Below are 25,461 nucleotides of genomic sequence, written 5' to 3'. Positions count from 1 at the left end.
GGCATACAGCTTCAGAAGCAGAAAACACGTTTCTACGGTGACACTCAGCCCATAGGGCTTTGCTACAGTAGCCTCTGCTTAGCTACGTAGGAAAATGGTTTTTCTCAGACCTCTTGGTACCCCTGGTATTTCTACAGTTCCACCTGCCCAGAGGGCTTTGCCCTGCACACGTGTCACCACAAGCAGAAGTAATTGCCGGCTTCTGCTTCTTTTGTTGTCTTGTCCTCTGGGGGCTGTGGAGCAGGAGAGTAGGTGTGCCTTGTGCTGGGGTCAGACGAGGTAGGCCTGTGTGTGGCACTAACGGTGGGGTTCTCTCAATCATCCTCTCCCTTCCCATGAAGTAAACTTATGTAGACTGAATTTCCTGCCCTTTCCCAATTTCTCATAGGAATTATCTCTACTCCTGTGAACTCACACAAAGCCTGGAGTAACTTATTTTTTAAGGTTTTTCTGAATTTTTCTTACTCTGTAATGATACGAGTGCTCTTAGCCAGTCCTCTGCCCTAGGTGAGCCCATGTTCATTTCTCTTTGCAGGAATCTACTTTCCCTCAAAGTGTCTAGTTCCTTGCTTTTTTGTACCTTTAATGAATCCTTTGAACATTAGGACTTCATATTAAATATGACTTTTGCTCTCAGTGTAGGACCAATGTGAAATTCTGCCTACTTATTTGGTAGCCTTATCTTTTTAAAAATTTTATTATAATTTATTATAATATATGATTAATTATAAATATAATATATAACTTATTATATTTATAATATCATTCAAGTGATTGTAATATTATTGTTATTATTATTATTATTATTTGACTTTTTGGGTCATTCCTGCCAATGCTCAGGGGTCACTCCTGGCTTTGCTCTCAGGAATTACTCCTGGCGGTGCTGGGGGACCATATGGTATGCCAGGGATCAAACCCCAGTTGACCACTTGCAAGGCAAATGCCCTACCTGCTATACTATCACTCCAGCCCCGCCAGCCTTAATTTTAAACGTTTTATTGTTTTCTTATCTTACTGGGGGAACAAAATAATATTTAAAAACTTTATCCTTTTCTGGTTTTAGATACTTTGACACCTTTTTCTCAGCACCAGGTTTTAAAAATAGATCAAATTTTTAAGGTGAGAAATAAAATACTGATACACAGTGACATTTTATAGGCTTCCTAGAATTTGAAAATAAAAGCTTTCAATTAAAAACCTGACCAAAATAAAGTGAAGGGAGTTTAATGATCTCTGGATATAGCTTTAAACCTTTCCTCTGCTTAAGATCTCTTAAGTATCATGAATGAAATATAATCTTTTGTTTATAACTAAATTCAGGTCTCTGAAGGTGCTACTTTCTTACAAAAGCACACGATACCTTTTAACCTAGTGTAACAACATTAATCAACTTAAGGTTTATAGATACTCATTTTTTTCATGAATCTTTGTATTATTTTAACTTGGGAATAAATATCTTAAGTATTTAATTCAAATATATATGTATACAGTATATATGTACATTATATATGTATAATAGAAATTTTATGTATATATATACCGTATATATGTATAGTATATATGTATAATAGAAATTTTAATAGTTATGGAGGGCTTAATATTAATTATAGAGGGATTAATCAAGAATAAGAAAATTCTGTACAGTGAGCTAAATGTTCTAAAAGTTTTAAGATCCATTTGGTCTTAATATTATTATCTAGAAAAATAAACTTTAGTATAATTAATAGTCTAAAATAATATTTAGTACAACTACCTGATCTCTTGCAGCTCCAAGATCCTATTCTTAAATTTAACTTCCCTGTTTTCAGTGTTTAAATTGGAAATCATTCTTATGGTGAACATTTTTATTATTATAGGTTTTATATGGGGAGAAATTAAACAAATGTGGGATGGAGGACTTCAAGATTATATCCATGATTGGTGGAATCTAATGGATTTCGTGATGAACTCCTTATATTTAGCAACGATCTCCTTGAAAATTGTCGCATTTGTAAAGGTAACTATCACTTATGTTGTTAAAAATATTAATACTGATACATATTCTGATATATAGTCAATTACTATTATATTTACTAATAAATTCCCTAGAGCTTTGTTTACTTATTTATCAGTTTATTACTTTATTGCTAGATACTTGAAAAATGCATACTCTATAAACAAATTTTTTTTTTTTGCTTTTTAAGTCACACCCGGCGATGCACAGGGGTCACTCCTGGCTCATGCACTCAGGAATCACCCCTGGTGGTGCTCAGGGGACCATATGGGATGCTGGGATTCGAACCCGGGTCAGCCGTGTGCAAGGCAAACGCCCTACCCGCTGTGCTATCACTCCAGCCCCCTATAAACAAATTTTAACAAATAATTAGATGTTACTGTTCAATTTTCTTGCCTCTAAATTGAATGGTGCTCAAAATTATTCATAATAGTTCCCCTCATATTGAATACTTTTATATCTAAGGAAATTCTACTTCACATAAGTTAAATTTTGGCAACCAAAATCAATTTTTATCAGTTAGATACAACTAATAAAATTGCATAGACAGATCAAAATATTATTCGTTCATAGCATTAAAATTATTATTTCAGTTTAAACTAATACAGTTTGATATAATTATAGTAGAATATAATTTCTTTCTCCTTATCCCATTCAACAAATCAATGCCTGAAATCTCACACACCCATTACACCTCCGTATTTTGTACAACATCAATTTTATTCCAAACCACCTAATTTACATAAAACAGTTTTGTTCTGCAGTGACAATTTAAATTATTTTGGTTTGGGGGGGTGATGTTTCTCAAACTAAGTATTATCATCTCCGTATCATTTTTCCTTTTCTTTAAAAAAATTGCTTCAAAATGGTTAGTGAATTAGTAAATAATAGTTTCTCAATTAGACTTTACATGAATATTTCATGAAACTTAGTGATCTGAACTAGAAAATGCTAGTTTCTCATTAACTCTTATTCATTTCACCTAGTTCATGAAAAATTGTGGCCAGAAATACTTTGAGGAATGGTTAGCTATGACAGGGTCAAATATAACCCAAAATTTAGAAGACCAATTTTTCCAGAATTTGTGTTGTTAAGACTTTTTATTCAATTGAATCACTGTGAGATACAGAGTTACAAAACTGTTCATGGTCCAGTTTCAGTCGTACAGTGTTACAACACCCATCCCTGAGAGATTATCATGTTTGCTTCTCACCCTCTTCTATCACACAATTCTTATCCAGAGCAATCATTTCCAACTGTCTTTGTCATAGTGATCCCTTCTCTAACCCAACTGCCTTCTCCCCCAGCAGGCTTCTAACACTGGAACAATCCTGCTGGTCCTTCTTTCTATTGTCTTTGGTATTAGTCTCATAATATGCTTTTTTTATATACCACAAATGAATCCAATAATTCTATGTCTATCCCTCTCCTTCTGACTCATTTTACTCAGCATTATGCTCTCTATATTCATAAGATGTTTTAAGCAGTCACTAAAGCCTGAGGAGAAACCATTTGCTTGAAGATTCTGCTTTGTCATGCTGATATGTTACTTCACCCTTCCTTACCTTACTTTTGTTCTTTCATTCAGGTTAACATTACATAATCTATAACTTACATTTCAGGAAAGTGTGTTTTATTAATATACAGAAAATATGCTATGCTGTACATAGGCAGTGATTGTGAATCAGTTGATAAGAATTTATGACGTACACTAAGAAAACAACTTTTGATTCTATTGTTGAGGTGCAAGGGTATCTGAAATGAGGCCTGTGGTCTCAAGCAGTTTGCATAATTTGAAAGAAAAAATGCGTATCAACAAGAATCTTCTACTAGGATAATAATGCCTATATAGTAGGACCTATAATAACTTCAAAGTGGGAGACTAAATTTTACTGGCTAGTATACTCCAATTCAAAAAGAAGAGTGAGTATATATCTGTTGTGTTCATGAACATACATGAGCATTACACAGAGAAAGGACCATGTTTAAAGGTCAGTATGTATAAAGGAAATTGACATCTACAAGGCATAATCCAAGAATCAGGAGCAAGATATGGATGGAAGGACTTCCTATTTTCTGCTATAGAATTTGGATTTGTTCTTCCATTCAGAGAGTCATTAGTGTTATTTAGCTAAATAAGTAGCCAAATAAGGATGACACCTGAAGTAAAGCAATGATCACAGCAGAAGTGAATAGAAGATTGGATTTGAAAACAAATAGAATACAAGAGCCACAAGATAGGTGACTGTGCCTGTTTGAAATTAATATTAGGTATATGGAATAAATGTGATAATCCTCCATGAAAAATAGGAGTTTTACCTATTTTATACTACAGACTAGATTGCCAAGGAGTTCCAAGCCAGTATCTCGGCCATAACTGTAATTTCCATCAGAGAGTGAATAAATTATAGCAAAATTACAAGTCTAATTTTGGGCAAAGTAGTACATCAAGACCAACAAAAAAATAATGATAACTTCCAGAGGGAAAACCTCTCTGTAACTGGTCTGTCCAGAGAGCACTTTATAATCAGTTGAGCAGTTTCCCCGCATGTATAGGATATAATTTCTTTCTTTAAAGGATCTTTTAACCAAAATTATGGTCAGATTTGAATTTTGATTCATACTTGACATTAGTACTGTCTATATAACTTTATGATTTTGAGTTGTGTAACAAGTTAATTATATAAAAATATTCACATACATTCAGTGATAATTAAATGCCACAGAATGTATGTGAACATTAATAGGTACATTTAATTCCATAAATTTGCACTTATTACAATCCCTATTGTTTTTAATTTCTATACACAATGTCACGACAAAATTTTGTGCAGAAAAGATAGAATAAAAAGTATATTTGACACCAGTATTTCTCTTTCATGCAACTCTATGGCAATGTTTCATAGAATACCTTTATGCATCAACATTTCATAATCCATGGACTGGGCCACATCCTATGGTGTTCAGGACTTACTCCTGGCTTTGGGCACAAGGATTTTTTCTGCAGTGGACCATATGTGGTGCTGTGGATCCAATCCAGGTCAACTGCATGTATTGCAGTGCTCTACTTGGTGTAATACCTCTCTGGTCCACTTGTGGAGTTTTTTTAAAAAGGAAATCCCCTAAGAATTGTCAGTCATTTCCTCTTCTCAAATTTATAATATCAAGTGTTAATTCTGAGAGTGTTGATATGAGAGAAAAATTAGATAATATTACTTTGGCTTCAATAGAGATGATTTTCTTCTCAGTAATAATCATACCTTTCCATACTACTTATCTTTTTATCTTTATTTTATCTTTTTATTTAGTCATAATGTGAAGATGGTTAAGTTCCTGTGCCTATTCACTGGATAACACAAATAATACTTTTAAAATTCAAAGTCATTATGAGTAAGAATGTTAATTTTGACATTTATTCTAGATTTTTATAGCAAAATCTGGTAGAAAATGCAGGAGAAAATCATGTATTTTTGCTGTTTAAACTATCTAACAAATTTGTTGAAATATTTTTATTTTATAAAAAAGACAATAAAATAAGTGTACAATTTATGTTTAATTTTACATGACACTTTTATTGTACATTAATTTAATTATATCAATTATGATTACTTCTAAATTTTGCATAAGAAATTACAGAATAATGCCCAAGGAAAGTATTAACATTATTTGAGTAACACTCACCATATGTCTGATTTATAAACAAAAACTGAAGTATCAAAATAATTATAACTTTTATCTATCTATAAAAAATGGCTCTATATTCATAAAAGACCCTACCTGAGAAGGTGAGGGTAATTGAGGAAATCACCTCTTTTAAAAGTTTTAACAACAACTTTAGGTACTTGCTAGGAGAGAGGTGGCAAGTCACTCTCAAAATAATACCAGGTTTCATATTCTAGAGTTTTCATGTGGCATGTTGGGAAATAAAAATTTAAGGGCAAATTTTTATTTGAATCAAAGCTGAATCACTGGGGAATATTAAGTAAATGTGAAATGGTCTACCTTTAAGAATGTTATTATTGAGGAAATAGCTTATAGTGGCTAGAAAATGCAAGTTCATGGTATAGAGAGAGGGGTGAGACTATTCTAACAGTGCCTGCGGAAGGAAAGAGTCTTTCTCTAAGACAGTTAAGCTCTGGATAAAGGAATCAGCAGATGTGCAACTTGTTGAGCAGAGAGTGGAGAAGGAAAATCTAGGCTCAAGCACAAATTGTTCATCGATTAATCTGCCACCAGTCACCAATTAAACAGAAAGGAGAAATACCCTCAGGATAAGAAGATGTTGAGTCTTATATCTGGCCTCTGAGTTTGAGAATCCTGTGAGGAATCCAAGTGAAAAAGTGAACAAACTATAGAACGTAAATTCTTTCATGAAGTGAATGAACCTGAGCTGGAGATGTGTGAGACTCATAATTAAAGTCATCAAAAAATATGCAGACTACAATTCAAATGGGAAGAAAAGAGACTGGAGAAGCAAACTATTTTTAAGGTGTCAGTAAGAGGAACCTATAAAGGATACTGAAAAGAGCCATAACAAATGGTTGGCAGCCACACTCACAGATAAGAAATAAATATAAAATTTCTAGATAAGTTTTAGAAAGTAGAGTCAAAGAAAATTTTTAAATAAAATTCCCTCTTTGAATACACAGTAAGGGAGGTTACAATGATGAAAGAAAATCACTGTATCACTGTCACTGTCATCCTGTTGATCATCGATTTGCTCAAGTGGGCCCAGTAACGTCTCCATTCGTCCTAGCCCTGAGATTTTAGAAGCCTCTCTTTACTCGTCCTTCCCAACGGTGCCACATTGGAGGCTCTTTCAGGGTCAGGGGAATGAGACCCATTATTGTTACTGTATTTGGCATATGAATACACCATGGGGGACTTACCAGGCTCTCCCATGCGAGCAGGAAACTCTCAGTAGTTTGCCAGGTTCTCCGAGAGGGAAAACTAAGCTATAAGAAGCAGCGTCTCTTGCCCCCATGCCTGGCTGTCTTCACCGGGGCCCCTCGGAGGGAGGTGGGTTGAGTTCCCTCCCCTCCCCGAGCAGAGCCCCAGCAACCAAAGACCTCCAGAACCCAGCCACAGCCATGCTCAAGGCCCCTCTCCACATGTTCAGATGAGCCTCACGCATGAAGGAACTGGCAGAGGAACCCAATATTGCTTACTCACTATATTTTTTTATTTCTAGGCACTAGACCACTTTTAAAAAATGATTTTTGCACCGCATTTAACACCAGACACAAAACTTACCTAAACTATTATTTTTCAATGAGGAAAATATTCATTTTCAGCTTTTCTAATAATAATACAGCTCAAAGAACATCAATTACATACAAAAGATACAGTAAACAAAATGTTTTTGTTTGTTTTGTTTGGGGACCGCACCTTACTCTTGGTTCTGCACTCAGGGATCACTCCTGGCTGGCTTAGGGGACTATAAGGAGTGCTGGGGTCAAACTGGTCAGCTGTGTACAAGTCACATGTCCTACTCGCTGAACTATCACTCTGGTCCCTAAACTATTAATTTTTGAGCCAATATGCATATACCCATGAAATTCTTCAAATAAATGGATCTAACACTCCTGAAATCCATATGGAACAATAAACGCCCATGAATAGCTAAAGCAATTCTTGGGAAAAAGATGATGTGAGGCATCACCCTCCCCAACTTCAAAATCTACTACAAAGCGGTAGCAATTACAACAGCATGGTACTGGAACAAAGGCAGAGCTGCAGACGAATGGAACTGGGTGAAATATCCCTACACACAACCCCAAATGTATGAACATCTAATCTTTGATAAGGAAGCAAGAAATGTGAAGTGGAGCAAAGAAAACCTCTTTAACAAATGGTGCTGGCATAACTGGACAACCACATGCAGAAAAAAAAATGGGTTTAGATCTCGACCTAACACCATGCACAAAAATAAGATCAAAATGGATTAAAGACCTCAATATCAGACCAGAATCCATAAGGTACACTGAAGACAAGGTTGGCAAAACCCTCCACGACATTGAAGCTAATGGTATCTTCAAAGATGACATGCCACTGACCAACCAAGTGGAAACAGAGATAAACAAATGGGACTATATTAAACTAAGAAACTTCTGCACCACAAAAGATACAGTGACCAAAATACAAAGACAATCTATAGAATGGGAAAGGATATTCACCCAATGCCCATCTTCAACAATATTGACACAGGTGCAGTGGATATGGCTCAAAGCACTGAGTACACGCTTTGCATACAGGAGCCCTGACTTAGATTCCTCAGCACACAGTCCCCTGTTGGGAGTGACCCCAAGCAGTGCTGGGTATGGCCCAGAATAAGGAAACAAACAAACAAAAAATTACTGGCACAAAACAAGATCCTGAACAGCAATAGTCGCAGTATTTTAGCCAAATATTAAATAGAAAGTGGGAACCATTTTAAGTTTTTCTTCTATAATCTTAGTAATATTAGAACTCAATTATCCAAAGCACCTTAATCTATATAATGGAATTGATATCATGCTAATTATAATAAAATACACTTCATACTCATAACTTTCTTTTCAAGTAATCCAGTTTTTCTGGATTCAGTTTAGTGTCTTGCCCGCTCGAGCAAATCTATGAACAACGGGACAATAGTACGACAGTGCTACAGTGCTCAGTTTAGTGTCTTTCACATATTAGCACAGATCCATTGCTATAAAATACCCGCTCCAACTATCTCATGCACCATTAGCTAGAAATCACTCAGATATGATGAATAACTATACAATTGTTATTATATATGTATAACTATACAATAACCCTTCAAGACTAAGAAAATTATCACAACACTAGAAAATGTCCCATTCCTATATCTAATATCCTTGCCACTAGTGGGTTCATTACATTTTCATCATATTGTACAAGTAGATATTTTCATCATATTGTACAACTCTCAAAGGCACAAATTAAGAACAAATTCACATTTAACAATTATACCCAAATCAGCTGAAAATTTATCTCTTATTTTAACCTTGGAGAAAATAGAAAATTATTCAATAACTTGCTTTTGGAGAAGAGCTATTTGCTAGGAGGGAGGCAACACAATTATTCAGCTAAGTATTAAAACATTAAGTCTCTTCTACAGATTCAATGTAAGAATCATTACCTTTTTTCTAGTCTTACTAAGTTCACTCTTGAACATCTAACAGAAAGTAGATAACACCATTTTAGTTGTACAGGTGAGATAAACTACGAAAACATAGATATTCAAACAAAAAAAAAAAGGAGTTCAATCCCAAAAGTTGGCACTAAGAATGAACTACTTCAAGATCTCCGTTCCCACAGTGTTTATATATACTAAAGAGGATTATCTGCCTCAGGTTGAAATACCAGAAAAATTTTATCTGAAGAATTCACATAATTTCTAAATTTTATCTTTGGTGTCCTACTCGCTATACAACCTCTCTAGTTCCATATATGTATGATTTTTCTATCACGCTCTAAATTCCCATTCTGAACTTCTGTACCAGTTACTGCTACCACTGCATTTGGAGCAATTCGTTAGTGTTTACTCTTGTCAGTTGCTAATTTCCTATAAATAGCAATGAGGAACATGAATGAAAATGCATTCAATAAATCAAGAAATGCAGTTTTTCTCTAAAACTTTGAATTGTGTGGTTTGGTATCATTTTGAAAATTATTTTGTTCAACAACCTTTACATTTAAAAACCTAGGGAAAGATACAGATGAATGGCAGGAAAAAGATCACTGTCACTGTCATCCCATTGCTCATCAATTTGTCAAGCGGGCACCAGGAACGTCTCCACTTTTGAGACTTGTTACTATTTTTGGCATATAGAATACACCACAGGTAGCTTGCCGTGTGGGCGAGATACTCTCGGTAGCTTGCCGGGCTCTCCAAGAGGGGCGAGGGAATTGAACCCGGGTCAGCTGCATGCAAGGCAAACTCCCTACCGCTGTGCTATCGCTCCAGGAAAAAGTAGAAAGCAAAATTTTAAAGAATGAAACCAAGAGATAACTCATGAAGATTTATGTCTCTATTTCTTTCTGACAGGAGAAAAGGTTTCTGGTTCAAAAAATAGACAATTTACTTCCATAGGAATCTTACTATTGATTCCTCTGCCCTGTTCCCCCACAGAGGAACATGATGGGAACCAGCTGTCCTCCTCACACACAGGAATTTGTACCACAGGAGAGGAACTGGGAAATCATGAACCTCAGAGCTCATATGGTGCAGCTGTGCCAGCTGCCTCTCCTCCCCCTGGAGAAGGACAAATTTGCTCTCTACAAACAAATTCTCTCTTGGGAGACAAAGGTTCCTGGGTATATTATCCTTAGAGTGTAATCAGATGGCTCCAGAGGAGTATGTTTCTAAATCTCTCGGGGCGAGGGTTTGGGCAGTGGGCAGCAGAGTTCTAACGTGCAGGGCTTGTTTGCCATTCCAGTCTTCAAGTCTCCTTTAACCCAGATGCCAACGTTGTTTTTCTTAGGGTCTGGATCAGCATGAACACGAACGTATTCCTATGGCTTTAGGCTTAGCAGACTGGAGTGAATGTCTTTGACCAGAGTCAAACATCTCATGACTTGTTAAATTATATGCAAAACATTGTGTCCCATGTGAAAAATTTTGAGACCCGGGGCTGGAGAGATAGCACAGCGGGTAGGGCGTTTGCCTTGCACGCGGCCGACCCGGGTTCAAATCCCAGCATCCCATATGGTCCCCTGAGAACGGCCAGGGGCGATTCCTGAGTGCAGAGCCAGGAGTGGCCCCTGTGCATCGCCAGGTGTGACCCAAAAAGCAAAAAAAAAAAAAAAAAAAAAGAAAGAAAAATTTTGAGACCCATGTTCTTGAAAGCACTTCCAGTTTCATTTTCTTTTCTTTTCTTTCTTTCTTTTTTAACATTTTGAGATATATTAGAGTAAAAATACATCAACAAGTTGGGGCGATCTTATCTACTTTAATGTGTCTTTCCAAAGAACTGAGAAAAGGAAGAAGAATGTGATTCTGGTCGTTGAAGGAAGAGGTGAACTCATCTTTGCAGTCAGGTGCAGTTGGACAGCACAAACCTGCCTCCGACACTTGCTATAGTGAATTAAACAATGTGCAATGTTTATTCCTTCTGTATTTTCAATCATTCATTGGCTTTTATGCTGAAGCTATGTGTGGGAATATTCAAGAACAGTAATCAGACTTAAAATAGAAAATAATCTCCCTCTAGTTCACACTTGATTGTTTTAAATTGTCACTCAAGCAAGAGTCTGAGTGCTGAACAAAATCAGGAGAGTGTGATGTGTTTTCTCCCCAGGGATATTTTTAAAAATACTATCTATTAGTTTCAAGAGAATTAATTAACATTTACAAAGGTCTTTGGTATAAAACGCAATATAAAAATAACAAATATTCTGATGGGACTTGAACAGAAGTAGAGGTTTTTATTTTTTCTGACAGTTTATTGGGGAAAAAGATCCAGTTGTCTAGACATGCTTTTCAGAGATGTGCTTAAGAAAAGGAAACTTCAGTTTATTATTTAGTTCTTATGCAAGTTTAATTATAGATTTGCACAGACTATTTCAAAGAGCATATTTGACCCTATAAGACAAAGATACAAATTTTTCTCAAATAGTTCAAAGAACAAACTTCCTTAGGCTCTCTATATAGTTCAGTATCAAGATAATTTTAAATAGATGAAGTTACTTTTTAAATAATTCTGATCAATGCCTGGCAAGCTACTGAGTGTATCCCGCCTGCACGGCAGAGCCTGACAAGCTCCCCATGGCATATTCGATATGCCAAAAACAGTAACAACAAGTCTCACAATGGCAATGTTACTGGTGCCCGCTTAAGTAAATCGATAACAACAGGATGACAGTGCTACAGTGCAGTGCTTAGATCAAAATTTCATGTACCAAATCCTTTTCTCAAGCCACATATTTAATTGAATAGGAAAGATCAGTTAGATATTACACTTTCTGCATAATAACTGCAATAAATTTTTTGAATCAGAACTATTTTTGAATTGGAATTTATCTACATTTAGGATATAACAGATACAAAGAATCAATAATTATGCCTATACTGGTCATTATTATTTCCAAGGCAGCATACAGCTTCCATTTATTTTTATTTAAGTTGTATTCTATGTACTTCTCTGATTGATAGGTATATCTAATAGAGTATGTAAAATTGTTAATTATTTTGTTCTAAATTCAATCACTTTATAATCATTTCACTCTTTGTTATAATACTGCTCTTTCTCCAACATAAAGTCAGATAATCTCCCATTTAACATTCTTTATTTCTTTTTTTTTTCTTTGTCTCCTTCTTTCTTGCTTGCTTGCTTCCTTTTCTTTTCTTTTTTCTCATTTCACTTCAGAGCTCAAGGACAATGTCATATATTTATAAATGACTAGGGTTCAATTAATAGACAAGGAGGCTCAATTTTTTTTTTGAGCTTACAAATTATAAACTAGTAAATTGTGGGTAGCCCGGCAAGCTACCGAGAGTATCCCACCCTCACGGCAGAGCCTGGCAAGCTACCCGTGGCATATTCGATATGCCAAAAACAGTACCAACAAGTCTCACAATGGAGACGTTACTGGTGCCTGCTCAAGCAGATCGATGAGCAATGGGATGACAGTGATACAGTGATTAAATTACTACTGATTTCAGCAGTGTAGTCACGCTTCTCTGATAGACTGATGATTCCATGCAGGTTTATGTGAAAAGGTACCCTGGTTTTAACTTGGCAATTGATTCAGGATGTGTGTGTTTGTCTCACCTTTTCTTTGTTGCATTGTTTTCTGCAGTACAGTGCTCTCAATCCACGAGAGACGTGGGACATGTGGCACCCCACTCTGGTAGCAGAGGCACTGTTCGCTATTGCAAACATCTTCAGTTCCCTGCGTCTGATCTCACTGTTCACTGCGAATTCTCACCTGGGACCTCTCCAAATCTCCCTGGGAAGAATGCTCCTGGACATTTTGAAGTTTCTCTTCATATACTGCCTTGTGTTGCTTGCATTCGCTAACGGCCTAAACCAATTATACTTCTATTATGAAGAAACAAAAGGGTTAAGCTGCAAAGGCATACGCTGTGAAAAGCAAAACAATGCATTTTCAACGTAAGTGGAACAGACATTTAACTCGGTAACATTGTGTAGAATTTAGACTGTTGAAAACTCATGACAAGTGATTACAAAGGAAATTGTATTTCATGCAGAAAATGTAATTAACATGGATTTGAATATAAATAGGTCTTTATGACATTTTGTAAAAGCCTAGTACAATTATTTTATTTTGATTAAATGGTCTTTTAAGTGACATCATAAAAAGAAAACTTCCTATACCATTTTAAAACATGGGATAAAACAGAAATATGTGTCCTATTGACCGGTTCAAACACATTTAAAAACAGAATATGTGTAAACCAATCACTACCTTTCAAATTTTTCTCATAAATTTTCCAGATAACTCCCTTCCAGATAGAGCACCTTCATTTGTCTTTTTCCTGTACTCCGTGACACAAAATTCTAGGCACGTGAAGTGAATCCAAAATAAAAACCAAAAGGAACTTAAACCATTGTTATCATAACTCACAGAATTTTTTGCCTCCTCAGTCTGGATTTAAAATAGTCATCCTCTCTTTCAATCTCTGGTAATTTTTTTTCTTTTTTTCAGTTTTTGTGGTACACCCAGGGATGCTAAGGGCTTACTCCTGTTTCTGTGCTCAGGGTACTCTCTGGGATTCTGGGGAAATAACCGAGGTCAGTCATAGAAGGCAAGTGCCCTACCTCTCTATACCACCTCCATCCCAACATCCAGTCATTATTGCAATAAGGGGGTTGTCAACAACACAACTATATGACCTCCATGTCAAATGCCTACAGAGTCTGCAGACCCTGGACCTCTGAATGAATATCTATACCTGTTTCCTTGTAACTGTAATAAAGACTGCAATTAACTCTTCATAAAGAGTAGCAGTATAGCTCAGAGTTTAGCTTTAGTTTTGCATACATAAAGCCTTGAGTCTGATCCCTGTCAGAATGCACATACACACACACACACACACACACACACACACACACACACATGAAACACAACACACATTAAGGTAGGTTTTTTTACAAAGTTATTTTGTAAATCAAAATCATAACCCACTAGAATATCTCATATGAGACTATAGTAACTTCTCAAGTGAGAATATTAATGTAACAAACATTTAATCACTTAACTTTGACATACTTTTCTTGCTTCAATTATTGATCCGTTTTATCTTTGATCCCAGTACTTAATATGTGTGAATTTGCACACCAAAAAAATTAATCTTGACCATAACTGCTTCGACATCCTTTAGAAAGACTTGATAAAAAAAAATGAGACATAAAATAAAACAAACAAAAAAATTCTTCCAAGCTTTCTTATCATTTTATCCCTTGCTTCCCAATCTTCTTATGGTGTTAAAATACAGTTCCTTAGCCTGACCAGCTTACTCAGCCATGTCGTCTTTCTTTTGCTCTTTGCTGACTCAAGACAAGAGGAATTAGATAAAATCCATTGCAGCTACAATCTCATGACCGTGGTCCCAGATGGTGTCTCAGTTTTGATATCTGAACTTATCTTTCCCCACTCTTTTTGTGATCTTTGACTTGGTAATAGGTTTCATGCATCTAAGTCTAGGTATTTAAATGATAAGATCCCATCAATCTCTTCCCTCTAAAACTAGAATTCTGCCTCTAATAAATTTGTGGCTATTCCCTATGTGATGTCTGTCTTCCTGGGTTTCTGGTAGGGAACCATTTTACAAGCTTTGTCTTTCATAGTTTCACAACCAGGTACTTAGTTCTTTGTGCCTGGTACAAAGTGCTTCCCACAACCACCTCATGTATGTCTATAACCACATCCTTCTGATTATGCTTTATTTTTCAAGGAAAAGACTTCAACAAAATACTGAGACAAACTTTCCATGAGAGCTATCTTTCATTCAAGGAGAAACTCTGTTTCCAAGTCCTTCCCCCTTCTCAGATACCTATAGATAAAAGTTTAGACCTACTCCTGTACTGATTTATGACCCCTAACTCTCAATATCCTAATTTTGGTTTCATACAATCTGATTGGGCTGGAGCAATAGCACAGCGGGCAGAACATTTGCCTTGCACTCGGTTGACCCAGGTTCTATTCCTCCATCTCTCTTGGAGAGCCCAGCAAGCTACCGAGAGTATCCTGCCTGCATGGCAGAGCCTGGAAAGCTCCCCGTGGTGTATTCAATATGCCAATAACAGTAACAACAAGTCTCAAAAGTGGAGACGTTACTGGTGCCCGCTCGAGCAAATTGATAACAATGGGATGACAGTGCTACAGTGCTACAATCTGGTTACAGATTGAAAGCTAATTTATTATCAGTCCAAAAGAATATTAGAGAAATTTGAAGCGAAATATCTAATATCAATTGTTCTCCAAAAACAAATCTATGTAATTGCTTAGATTGTGTATAATTTTCTGTATCCACACTAGTTTTTGAAGGGGCTTGCGGGTGGGAGTTGGCAAGGATAAGTGCCCACACTTACAGTGCTCAAGGCTTTATCTTCACTCCACACTGAGGAATCACTCCTGGTCATGCTCCAAAGGCCATTTGGAATGCCAGGATTTGAACTCAGGTTGGCCATGTGCAAGGCAAGCAACTGCCAAATGTAATGTTCCCTCTGGCCCCTGTATCCATACTAATGGTTTCCTCTAAATCATGAAGACAACAGATGATTGTGCATGTCAAATATTAGGGCCCACATTACTCAGCCAGTTTTTTTCCTGGTAATGGTAAGTAAATTGTGTAAGCAACAAATTATTTTTTTAAGTTGTCCAAAAACTAAATGATATTGATTAATAACTCATAGCGTTATTGATGCAGCAGGACGTCTAGTGTACTCGGCAGGCATTAGTTGTTTGTCCTTTGGGGGTCCTGCCCGGCATTAAGGCCATCAATCACTGTGAAGGGATGTCTTGCTATCTGGCGGTGCCCTTGGGATTCCTGTTCAGTATTTGATTTCTGTGCTTTTGTTGGTTTTCAATGTTTTAATACAGTTCTGTTACTTCCATAAATTTAAAACTTTTTTACTACTTTTTTGCTAGCCTTATTTTTTATGATCTCACAGATCTTGTTTCATACGAGGATTATAAAACAAGCACCTCCAAGTTAGCCCAGGTAACTCCCAGCACTGCTGGCCCAAACAGCACCACATCCTCAGGCCCTCAATGAAACAGCACCACACCCTCAGGCACTCACTGGGTTGGTGGAGAATTTTCCAGTAAGGGCCTTTTGGTCTCATGAGCATCACTTGGGAGCTCCATTCAATAAAATCTCAATAATAATAATAATAACAACAACAACAAGTACCCACATAGTACTTGTCAATGGGATGAAACAATGTTAGCTATTATACTTTTATTAATCATTGTAGTAATAGAACACTGCGTAGAGCTTCATCTCAAGTGGTACTTTCCTATCCCTTCCTCCACTATGAATAAGAGTTTGCTGCAAACTTGAACTGAGTTCTCTTTTCCCAGGAGCTTTTTATCTTTCCTCCCTTTCATCTAAGTGACCCTGAGAGAAACCTAATCAAGATAACAGCATTTTCTTATTTCCTGCTTCTCCTTTATTCTCTATCCACTTACATATTGATGGCTGGTTCTATTATTCCATGAAAACTACTCTGGAAAATACCAAAAAGCCTCTAAACCACCACTATCAATGGCCATTTATTACCTAATGTATTTTATGTTTCTACTTGGCCCTGGTAAACACTTCCATTTTTCAAATCTTGCCTTCCTTTCATTTCATTTACTATGATTATAATATATCTTTTCTTGAATCTTTATCACTTTTTTCTGATCCAATTTCAACTGTTCCTTTCTATTAGAATTGTTGATCTGCCTGAACAACTATCCTCAGACACTGTTCCTACATCCCTGTGAAAATTCAGTTGAGCTTGCAGATTTGATTCTGTCTGAGACATGGTTTTCACAGTAATATCGCTGACACACTTCTCTCTCTCCAGGATCTGTAGGTTCAAATGTGTTTTGGGCAACCCTTCATGCATGACACCTAGAAATTTAAACCATTTTTTTTAATGCTCTCAAAAATTTTTTCATCTTCCTTTATTAATCAAAGCTACCATAACCTACCCAGCCACTTAAATAAAAAAGTGTGTTTGACACTAGAAGCCTCCTTCTCCCATACCCTCTCCATGCAGTCAGTCACAAATGTCTACTCCTGCTCTTTATCTTGGTGCTATCTTCTTTGCTATTTACCCATATTTAAATCCAAGATTCCCTGCTTGTCGGATCTGCCTTCCATGATATGCCTTCCATTCAGTTCCCTGACTGATTTTTCTAAACCAGTATCTTGATATTCCAACATTTTAAAAGCTCCCCATGGCTTCCTCATACCCTGCTGGAAAAGCCAGATTTCTTAGCCTGGCATAGCATGTTATTCTTTGCCCCTTGTTTCTTTTTTAAAGATTTATATTTTGTCACTCCCCAATAACTTTCTTCTTAAACAGATTCAAATGGAGTGTATATTTGTATATTCCCAGATATGCCATACTCTTCTCTGGCCCTAGCATTCTTCTGTTTCAGCCCTTCTTGTGTCAAACTAGGGGAGAAAATTCTTTTTTCCCAAAACCTACCTTAGGTAGTCTTTTTAGGATTCTTTTCTGATCTGCTCTTGACTCTGAGTTGCCAGTGAACACAGAACATTCTATATTTCTATGTTTCTCCTTGCATTTTTTACAAGTAAATAAACACTGATCTCTATATTCTTCTCATGGTTACAATTTTTTTTTATTTTAAACATAGGAAGAAGTGTATGTCACTGTAAGGAACCAAATGTTTAGTAACTGGAACTATGCCCCAAATAAATTAAAGTCTAATACAAATTTAATCTTTTTAAGTTTACTATCTTAAAACCAAAAAGTTTGGAGGGGACAGGATTGTTGGGCCGTACCCAGTGGTGTTCAGGGACTGCTCCTGACTCTGTGTTCAGGGTTACTTTTAAGGGGGATCATAAAAGTGACCTAGGGTCACTTTTAAAGGATCACTTTTAAAGGGACTGAACTGGGTCTGCAACATGCAAAGCAAGTGCCTTAATCCCTGTACTATTTCTCCAGCCCCAAGGAAAACACTTTATTTTTATTAGAACTATATTCTTCAATGGGCTGGATCAATAGCACAGTGGGTAGGGCGTTTGCCTTGCACGCTGCCGACCTGGGTTCGATTCCTCTGCCCCTCTTGGAGAGCCCGGCAAGCTACCAAGAGTATCCCGCCCGCATGGCAGAGCCTGGCAAGCTACCTGTGGCATATTTGATATGCCAAAAACAGTACCAACAAGTCTCACAATGGAGACTTTACTGGTGCCTGCTCGAGCAAATCGATGAACAACGGGAAGACAGTACTACAGTGCTAAGCTAATTTTAAAAGTTAACAATGACAAACATTGAAAGAGGAGAGACAGATGTCTCTTGGGAGGACAAATTGTCTTTTGGGAGACAATGTTAAAAATCTTAACTTATTACTATCAGATATTTATCTTTAAATCAAATTTCACACCCTTTCATTGATTGTGGTAGTATACTAGGTAGCTTCCTATGCTATTATAACCATAAAATGAGGAAAACGATGGTTCCTTTGTGATAGCCTGGGATATGATGCAACTAATGACTCTTTAATCCATGGGTAATATTGCTATTAACAGATTTTGATATCACCAATTATGAAAATTTTCTAGAAACAATGACCATGAAATGTTAACCTAAGTTAATATGTAATTTCACTAAAATAACATCTTGATAGGAAGATGTTAATAAATCTAAGTAAATATATTTTAGATAAGTGAACAATGGTTAGGTAAAAATGAGTCTTCTTTAAATAGGGATCATTCTATAAATTCACCTGTGATTTATGTCACTGCAAAATGGAAGAAAAAAATTGAATCTAAGACTAATCACAGAATGCTATCTAATTCTAAACTTTTCCTTTAAATTCTAATAGAAGTAATAAATATTCTGAATAATTTGCTAATATTTTCTAATAGTTTATTTTTAGACAGAAACAGATCAATATTATTCAACCATAGCAATTCATTTATTCTACATCACTGTTTTTGCTTGAATATTTGAAATAGCAACTGTTATAGGAGTTAATGTGAGAACACTTTATATAATATATTGTTTTACTTATGTAACTTCTAGCTCCTTCTGAATTGCTATTGATATCAGGGGAAAACCAGCTGAATTTTATTTATAGATTCATAGTGAGGACATATAGTCTCTAGAAGTGAAAGAACAAAATTGTTTGCATTTTTTCAAGTGATATTAGTAATTTTTGAGATTATCCATAAAGTGAATAAAAAATAGAACTCATCTTCAATCAAAATGGCTTTTTTTCCTAAGAAAGTTTTCAGAGAATAGTGCACTATACTCTTTTTCATCCCTGCACTAGGAAATTAAATATAGTATTAAAACTTTAGGGGAGTTAAGTATACCATTTATGCTAGTAGAATAAAAATAATATACTTGGTCTGCACTGCACTGTAACACTGTTGTCCCATTGTTCATCAATTTTCTTGAGCGGGCACCAGTAATGTCTCCATTGTGAGACTTGTCGTTACTGTTTTTGGCATATCAGATACGCCATAGGTAGCTTGCAAGGCTCTGCCATGCAGGCAAGATACTCTCGGTAGATTGTCAGGCCCTCTGAGAAGGATGAAGGAATTGAACCCAGGTCAGCCATGTGCAAGGCAAATGCCCTACCCGATGTGCTGTTAATTTTATAGTTCCCCTACACTGTAGTTTGACTATTTTATCTATTTATAATATAGCCATATATATGTAATAGTAATAAAAACTTTTTGTCATATCTTATTGTACAATGATGCCTTCATGTATAATTTTATTTATATTATAGGTTATTTGAAACACTTCAATCTCTGTTCTGGTCAATTTTTGGCCTCATCAATTTATATGTGACCAATGTCAAAGCGCCACATGAGTTCACTGAGTTTGTTGGTGCCACCATGTTTGGGACATACAATGTCATCTCTCTGGTTGTTCTCCTCAACATGTTAATAGCTATGATGAATAACTCTTACCAACTTATCGCTGTAAGTGAAATAACTTTATTTTAATTTAATATCTTCTGTTCTCCATAAATATATTATACCTAGCTATATCCTATTTATAATCATTAAAAATAAAAGTCAGCAAATGTTATTGATGAGACAGATCAGAAGTATAAGTGGATTATCTGAAGTTTCTAAGCAGTATTATAGCTTATTGGCTATTGAGTACTCTAGTTATGTCAATTTTTTACATTATTAAAAACCACATAAATCTCTTTTACTAAGCAGTCACTAGCTGTATTGACCAGCAAAAAAATAGTTATGTGCAGGCAAGCCATGGCCATGCAGTGCTCATGTGCAAGGCATTATCTCTCTCCATTTAAACTACCATTTTGATACAAATTCATGCCAGTTTAGCAAGACACAAATGATAGCCCAGAGAGATTATTGAGTGAGGGAAAAACAAAAAATTCAGTTTCTCAAAGCTTAGAATAAACAATGTAAAGCTGGAGATACACCGCATTTGGTAGCGGAATATTCAAGACCATATGTGTTTATTTGAAACTGGAATCCAAACTACTTGGCTTAGTTTGTTTATCATTCATTCAACCAATTCTTATTGAGTACCTATTTTGCTGCCAAGTGCTGTTATAAGAACTAGAAATATAGCAACAAACAGAAAAGACAAAGCCCTTTATCTCCCTACACTTGCGTGCTGTGGGCTCTCATTGAAGGTTAATACTTAGGACCAAAGAAACCAAACTGCAGTGAAACAGAATTACTAAGTCTTCATCCAAACCTTAGACAAGTAGTATTTTATAAATGTAAGCTGATCATTTTTCCCCATAAATAACCACAATAATATTGCATCTTCATACCTACTCTTAAACTCTCATGGTGTTATTTTAAGGACTAGCACTCTGAATTTTACTTAATCTGCTTTTATGAAGGCACACTACCTGCCATAAATAAAATACTGCATAAAATTAAGAATAGATTGTTCCATTACTGATTCACTAACAAAAGTATTATCATAACATATACTGATATTTTAGGACTTATATGTGAATATCTAATTTTGTTAAGTTGCATTAAAGAATTCTACAAATCTGAACACTTTTAGATTGTTACTCCACATTTATATCAAAAATTCTGCCTTTTAGTTACCACCTTTCAAAATTTGATGTCTAATTTCCCAGATCACCTCTGAAAATTAAAAGGCTTCTAAATACCAAGCTCTGAATGGCATAGTTGTATAGGCAAATTGGATTCTTTAAAGAATTGATTTCATCAAGAAGAAGAATATTTTATTGAAGAAGACTATAACATATTCCTTTTGCTTCTTTGGGAACATATTTTTCTATATTACTTCACACAGAGGAGAAAGGATTTTCAAGTATTTGCTTTGTTTAGGCCAAAATCAAAAACTAACCAGGGAGGCGGACCAGGCATTATGGACTGACTGAGACACACACCCTGTGCTAGTCCCAAAGAGATGCTGAGGGGGGGTGCCTTCTCCCTATATTAGAGGACATGATTTATCCTGGGGAGTTCCCCTTTTGTACGACTCCCTCTAACATAAAGATTTAGGAGAGAAAAATTGTAAGAAAGGAAAACTAAACATTTGAAAGACAAAACACAAATAAGAAGTTCAGATGGCAGGTCTCTCACTCATGCTTCTGTTTCATCAATAAGATTTGCATTGGTACCTGTTCAACATTCGATGCTTGATTTTAGATATATAAAAAATAATAAATTATTTGCTAGAAAGTAAAAAGCAATGTAGGGGGACCAAAATCATGAATGAATAATTTTACTCTCCACAAAAGAAATTTGAGAATATGATAGAAATTAAGAACCATCACCTAGACCAGCGGGCCATGGCTCATTATGGGAGATGGGGCAAACTTCTCAGAGGAAGACACACATTTAAAATAAGGAAGAACTCAGTATTGACCAAGTGTTAGAAGTTGACCTGTGGGAGGTGTTTTTTATCTGTAGCACACTAAAAAATTTCGGCTTTGGATTTGCTAACCACTAACAATTTTGCTATAGACCCTCTCACAATCTCAAGCCATGAGCAAAAGGAATTCCATTTTTGAGAGCAGGAGGAGAGCCTAATGAGGCTGGCTGGGATGGTACCTACTCTGTGGTTCCATGAGAATTAAGAAACAAAATAGAACAGAATCTATGCACGAGACAATACTTCATCCAAGTAGCTGGCTTTTATTACTATGAACCAATTCTACTGAGTCCCATTCTTCATGACTGCAGTGAACAGTATACAACGTTTCTCTATGAACATGGACACTTGTTTAGAAAGAACAAGAAGGAGGGAAGGCTAAATAGAGACAGTGAGACAGGGGAAAGAAAAGGGAGGAAAGGAAGGTAGTTCCTGTGCTTCACTCTATTGATCAATACATCTAGTTAAACATTGCTTAGCAACAATGAAGGTCATGCTTTTTCTAGATATGGAAATTCTCCTTGAAAGTACAATCTGTTCAGTGTCTAGAATAAAACCCATGTTGTTTAAAGTAGAAATGCATCATGCACAATGAATAAATTCATTAGCGTGCAGCAAATTTGGAATATGAGAAAAATATAATCTAAGATTATTCTCCTCTAAAATATGACAAATATTTTATAATATTAATGAGCTAAGAGGAACAATTTTTAATTTTCAAAATATATGAATGCCTAGATTCTACCACCTCCTACTTCCCAGATTCTATGTTTCAATCAGATTTGTGGCTAATATAAAGGAGACTAGCTGTCCTGGATCTAATTGCCACAGATGTTTCTAAGTTTGTTCAGAAGCTATTAAAATGGGACAATTAATGAGAGATGATTAATGACTGTTGAAAGGGATAGGTCCTGCCTTAGGGGCAACCAATAGTGATACTAGCATCTGGTGCTATTTGGCCAAGGTTATGTCAAGGTTGAATATTTTGTCAGAGTTACTCCCTACATTTGTTAGAGGAACTTCTCTCTGAATTTATGCCTTTTGCCTGAAAGTGGACAAGAATTATTTCCATGGCAACATCTCAAATAAGTCTTTTCCTGGAAACACAGAACCAAGCTGTATCTGTGAAGGTGGCACTTACCTAAGCCAGGGCTATGCCTTGGGTAAGACATGACAGTTTGTGGCTGTAATGTACTGAAATTGTGCCACTAAGCCTGTGGTGCAGGAAATGAAGATTCATCTGTAAGTCATAACTAATCACTGTAGTCTGTTTTACATGGGATTGTTTCATGAAAGAGGGAAGGATGAGAAGTGATAAGAGACCTGTGACTCCTTAACAGGGTAAGCTATTATCTGGATTGTTTAGATAACAATCTCTGGGAGGTAGTGTGTTTTCACAGCAATTTAATTAATGTTCCAAATGCCATTCAAATTCAGGTTAGAGGCTTTCTCTGAGGTTCATCTCACTTTATTAATTAAGAAACCTGTCAGAAGTTGTCATATTCTCCTGTTCAGGACCATGCAGATATAGAATGGAAATTTGCACGAACGAAGCTTTGGATGAGTTATTTTGAAGAAGGAGGGACTCTGCCTACTCCCTTCAATGTCATCCCAAGCCCCAAGTCTCTCTGGTACCTGATTAAGTGGTTATGGACACACCTTTGCAAGAAAAAGATGAGAAGAAAGCCAGAAAGTTTTGGAACAATAGGGGTAAGAACACAGCATGTTAGTATTACTCTTTCTTTTTTATGGTGTGTTTAGTCCACTTGTATTGCTTACTGATTGTTTTTGCATTTGTAGTACTTTTCTTTTACCTTTTAAAATTGATTTCATCATTTAACATTTTTTGCATATTTATCATTTCTAAGATCTCAAGTAACAATGATGACTGTCTGTCTCACAAACCCCATCCCACCTTGAGGGCACTTGCTATTTTAATTGGAGCCAGACTTCTTGACACAGGCCCCTCCTTCTCCTGCCAGCAAGTTTGGGGAACTAACACATTTTCTCTAAATACCTTGCTATCGAGCTCTTTTAAGAATTGTAACATTGGGTTATTTGAGGCATTTCTCACTCTGTCTGTCTGTCTGTCTCTTTCTCTCTCTCTCTCTCTCTTTCTCTCTGGGTTGTAAGTGATGGTGTCAGTTTGGGTCATCTCATACTCTTAGAGTTCTGTACAGAGAAACTATGCTGGATAAAAAACTACTCAATGAAATGACTCAGTATTTAGTGATTTCAGAACATTATCAATTGTTCAACATTGCTTATATCCTAATCATTGTAATACTAGAAGTTGTGTTTTTAAGAATATTAATATTGCTCAGGCCTTGATCCTGCTGTTCAAGAATATTGTATTTTCTTTAACAAAAATTCTTTATCAGGAAGAGCAAAAGTTCCAAGCACTTCCACCAGAAAATAAATGCACGTTCAGACTTTGGGTCAGATAAACCAATGACATGGAACATGTCATTTAGAGAGATGTTTTGGGAAAACCCTAACATTTATTAGTCACTTTGACCTTTTCCAAAAAATTGCACTGAACTATTCTAAAATGTCATAGATGAATCACCATGATTTTAGTTACTTGATGAAAATCTTTCCTTTATATTTTATTTCACATACTTCTTAACTACTTTGATTTCTCCGTCCCTTTTGGAGAGCCTGGCAAGCTACCGAGAGTATCCTGACTGCATGGCAGAGCCTGGCAAGCTCCCAGTGGCATATTCGATATGACAAAAACAATAACAACAAGTCTCACCATGGGGACATTGCTGGTGACCACTCGAGCAAATCTATGAACAATGGGACGACACTGCTACAGTGCTTAACTACTAGTTGTGGTCTACATGGTCCTTCTCACTTAAGTTCATCACCCACCAGCATTTTTATCAGCAACAAATGATACTTTCTCTACTGAAAATCAGACTAATTTTCCTGTGGCATTGCCCAGGAAAGAATTCAGCAGTTAGTGTGCATGCCTAGCATGAACTCCACCTTGATTCCATCCCAGCACTACTTGGTCTTCTGAGAATCTTGGGTGCAGGCCAGGAGATCCCTGAGCACCATCATGTTAGCCATGGTATCCCTGTTTCCAGTGCCACACTGCATCCTTGGTCCATGTGTGTTAACACTGGCCTGACCTGATTCTTTATTTTTTTATTTGTCAGTCACCATGGGGTACAGTTACAGAGTTACAAACTTTCGTACTTGCATTCCACTCACACAATGATTGAGTACCCATCCCTCCACCAGTTCCCATTCTCCACCACCACTGATTCCAGTATCCCTCCCATCACCCCCAACCCCCCCACCCCACCTCTGTGGCAGGGCATTCCCTTTTGTTTTCTCTATCCTTTTGGGTGTTGTGGTTTGCAATAGACCTTAAGAATCATCAGGAGG

General features: G+C 36.4%; 1 protein-coding gene across 6 annotated transcripts in view; it reads left to right on the top strand.

Annotated features, from left to right (window-relative positions):
• Positions 1-25,461, top strand: part of TRPC4 (transient receptor potential cation channel subfamily C member 4) — a 250,640-nt gene that overhangs the window by 195,581 nt on the left and 29,598 nt on the right. For 4 of the 6 annotated variants that reach the window (XM_055120153.1, XM_055120161.1, XM_055120178.1 and 1 more), the window contains exons 5-8: positions 1,857-1,996; positions 12,800-13,113; positions 19,946-20,141; positions 23,578-23,787. In XM_055120153.1, coding sequence (XP_054976128.1) covers positions 1,857-1,996; positions 12,800-13,113; positions 19,946-20,141; positions 23,578-23,787 — 860 coding nt within the window. The remainder of the gene's footprint in view (positions 1-1,856; positions 1,997-12,799; positions 13,114-19,945; positions 20,142-23,577; positions 23,788-25,461) is intronic. The other 2 variants (XM_004619557.2, XM_004619555.2) reach the window with 1 other exon arrangement.

The sequence above is a fragment of the Sorex araneus genome, chromosome 1, assembly GCF_027595985.1.
Source record: "Sorex araneus isolate mSorAra2 chromosome 1, mSorAra2.pri, whole genome shotgun sequence".
Taxonomy (NCBI): Eukaryota; Metazoa; Chordata; class Mammalia; order Eulipotyphla; family Soricidae; genus Sorex; species Sorex araneus.
The sequence above is the reverse complement of the archived record's forward strand: the minus strand, read 5'-3'. Positions and strand labels throughout refer to the sequence as shown.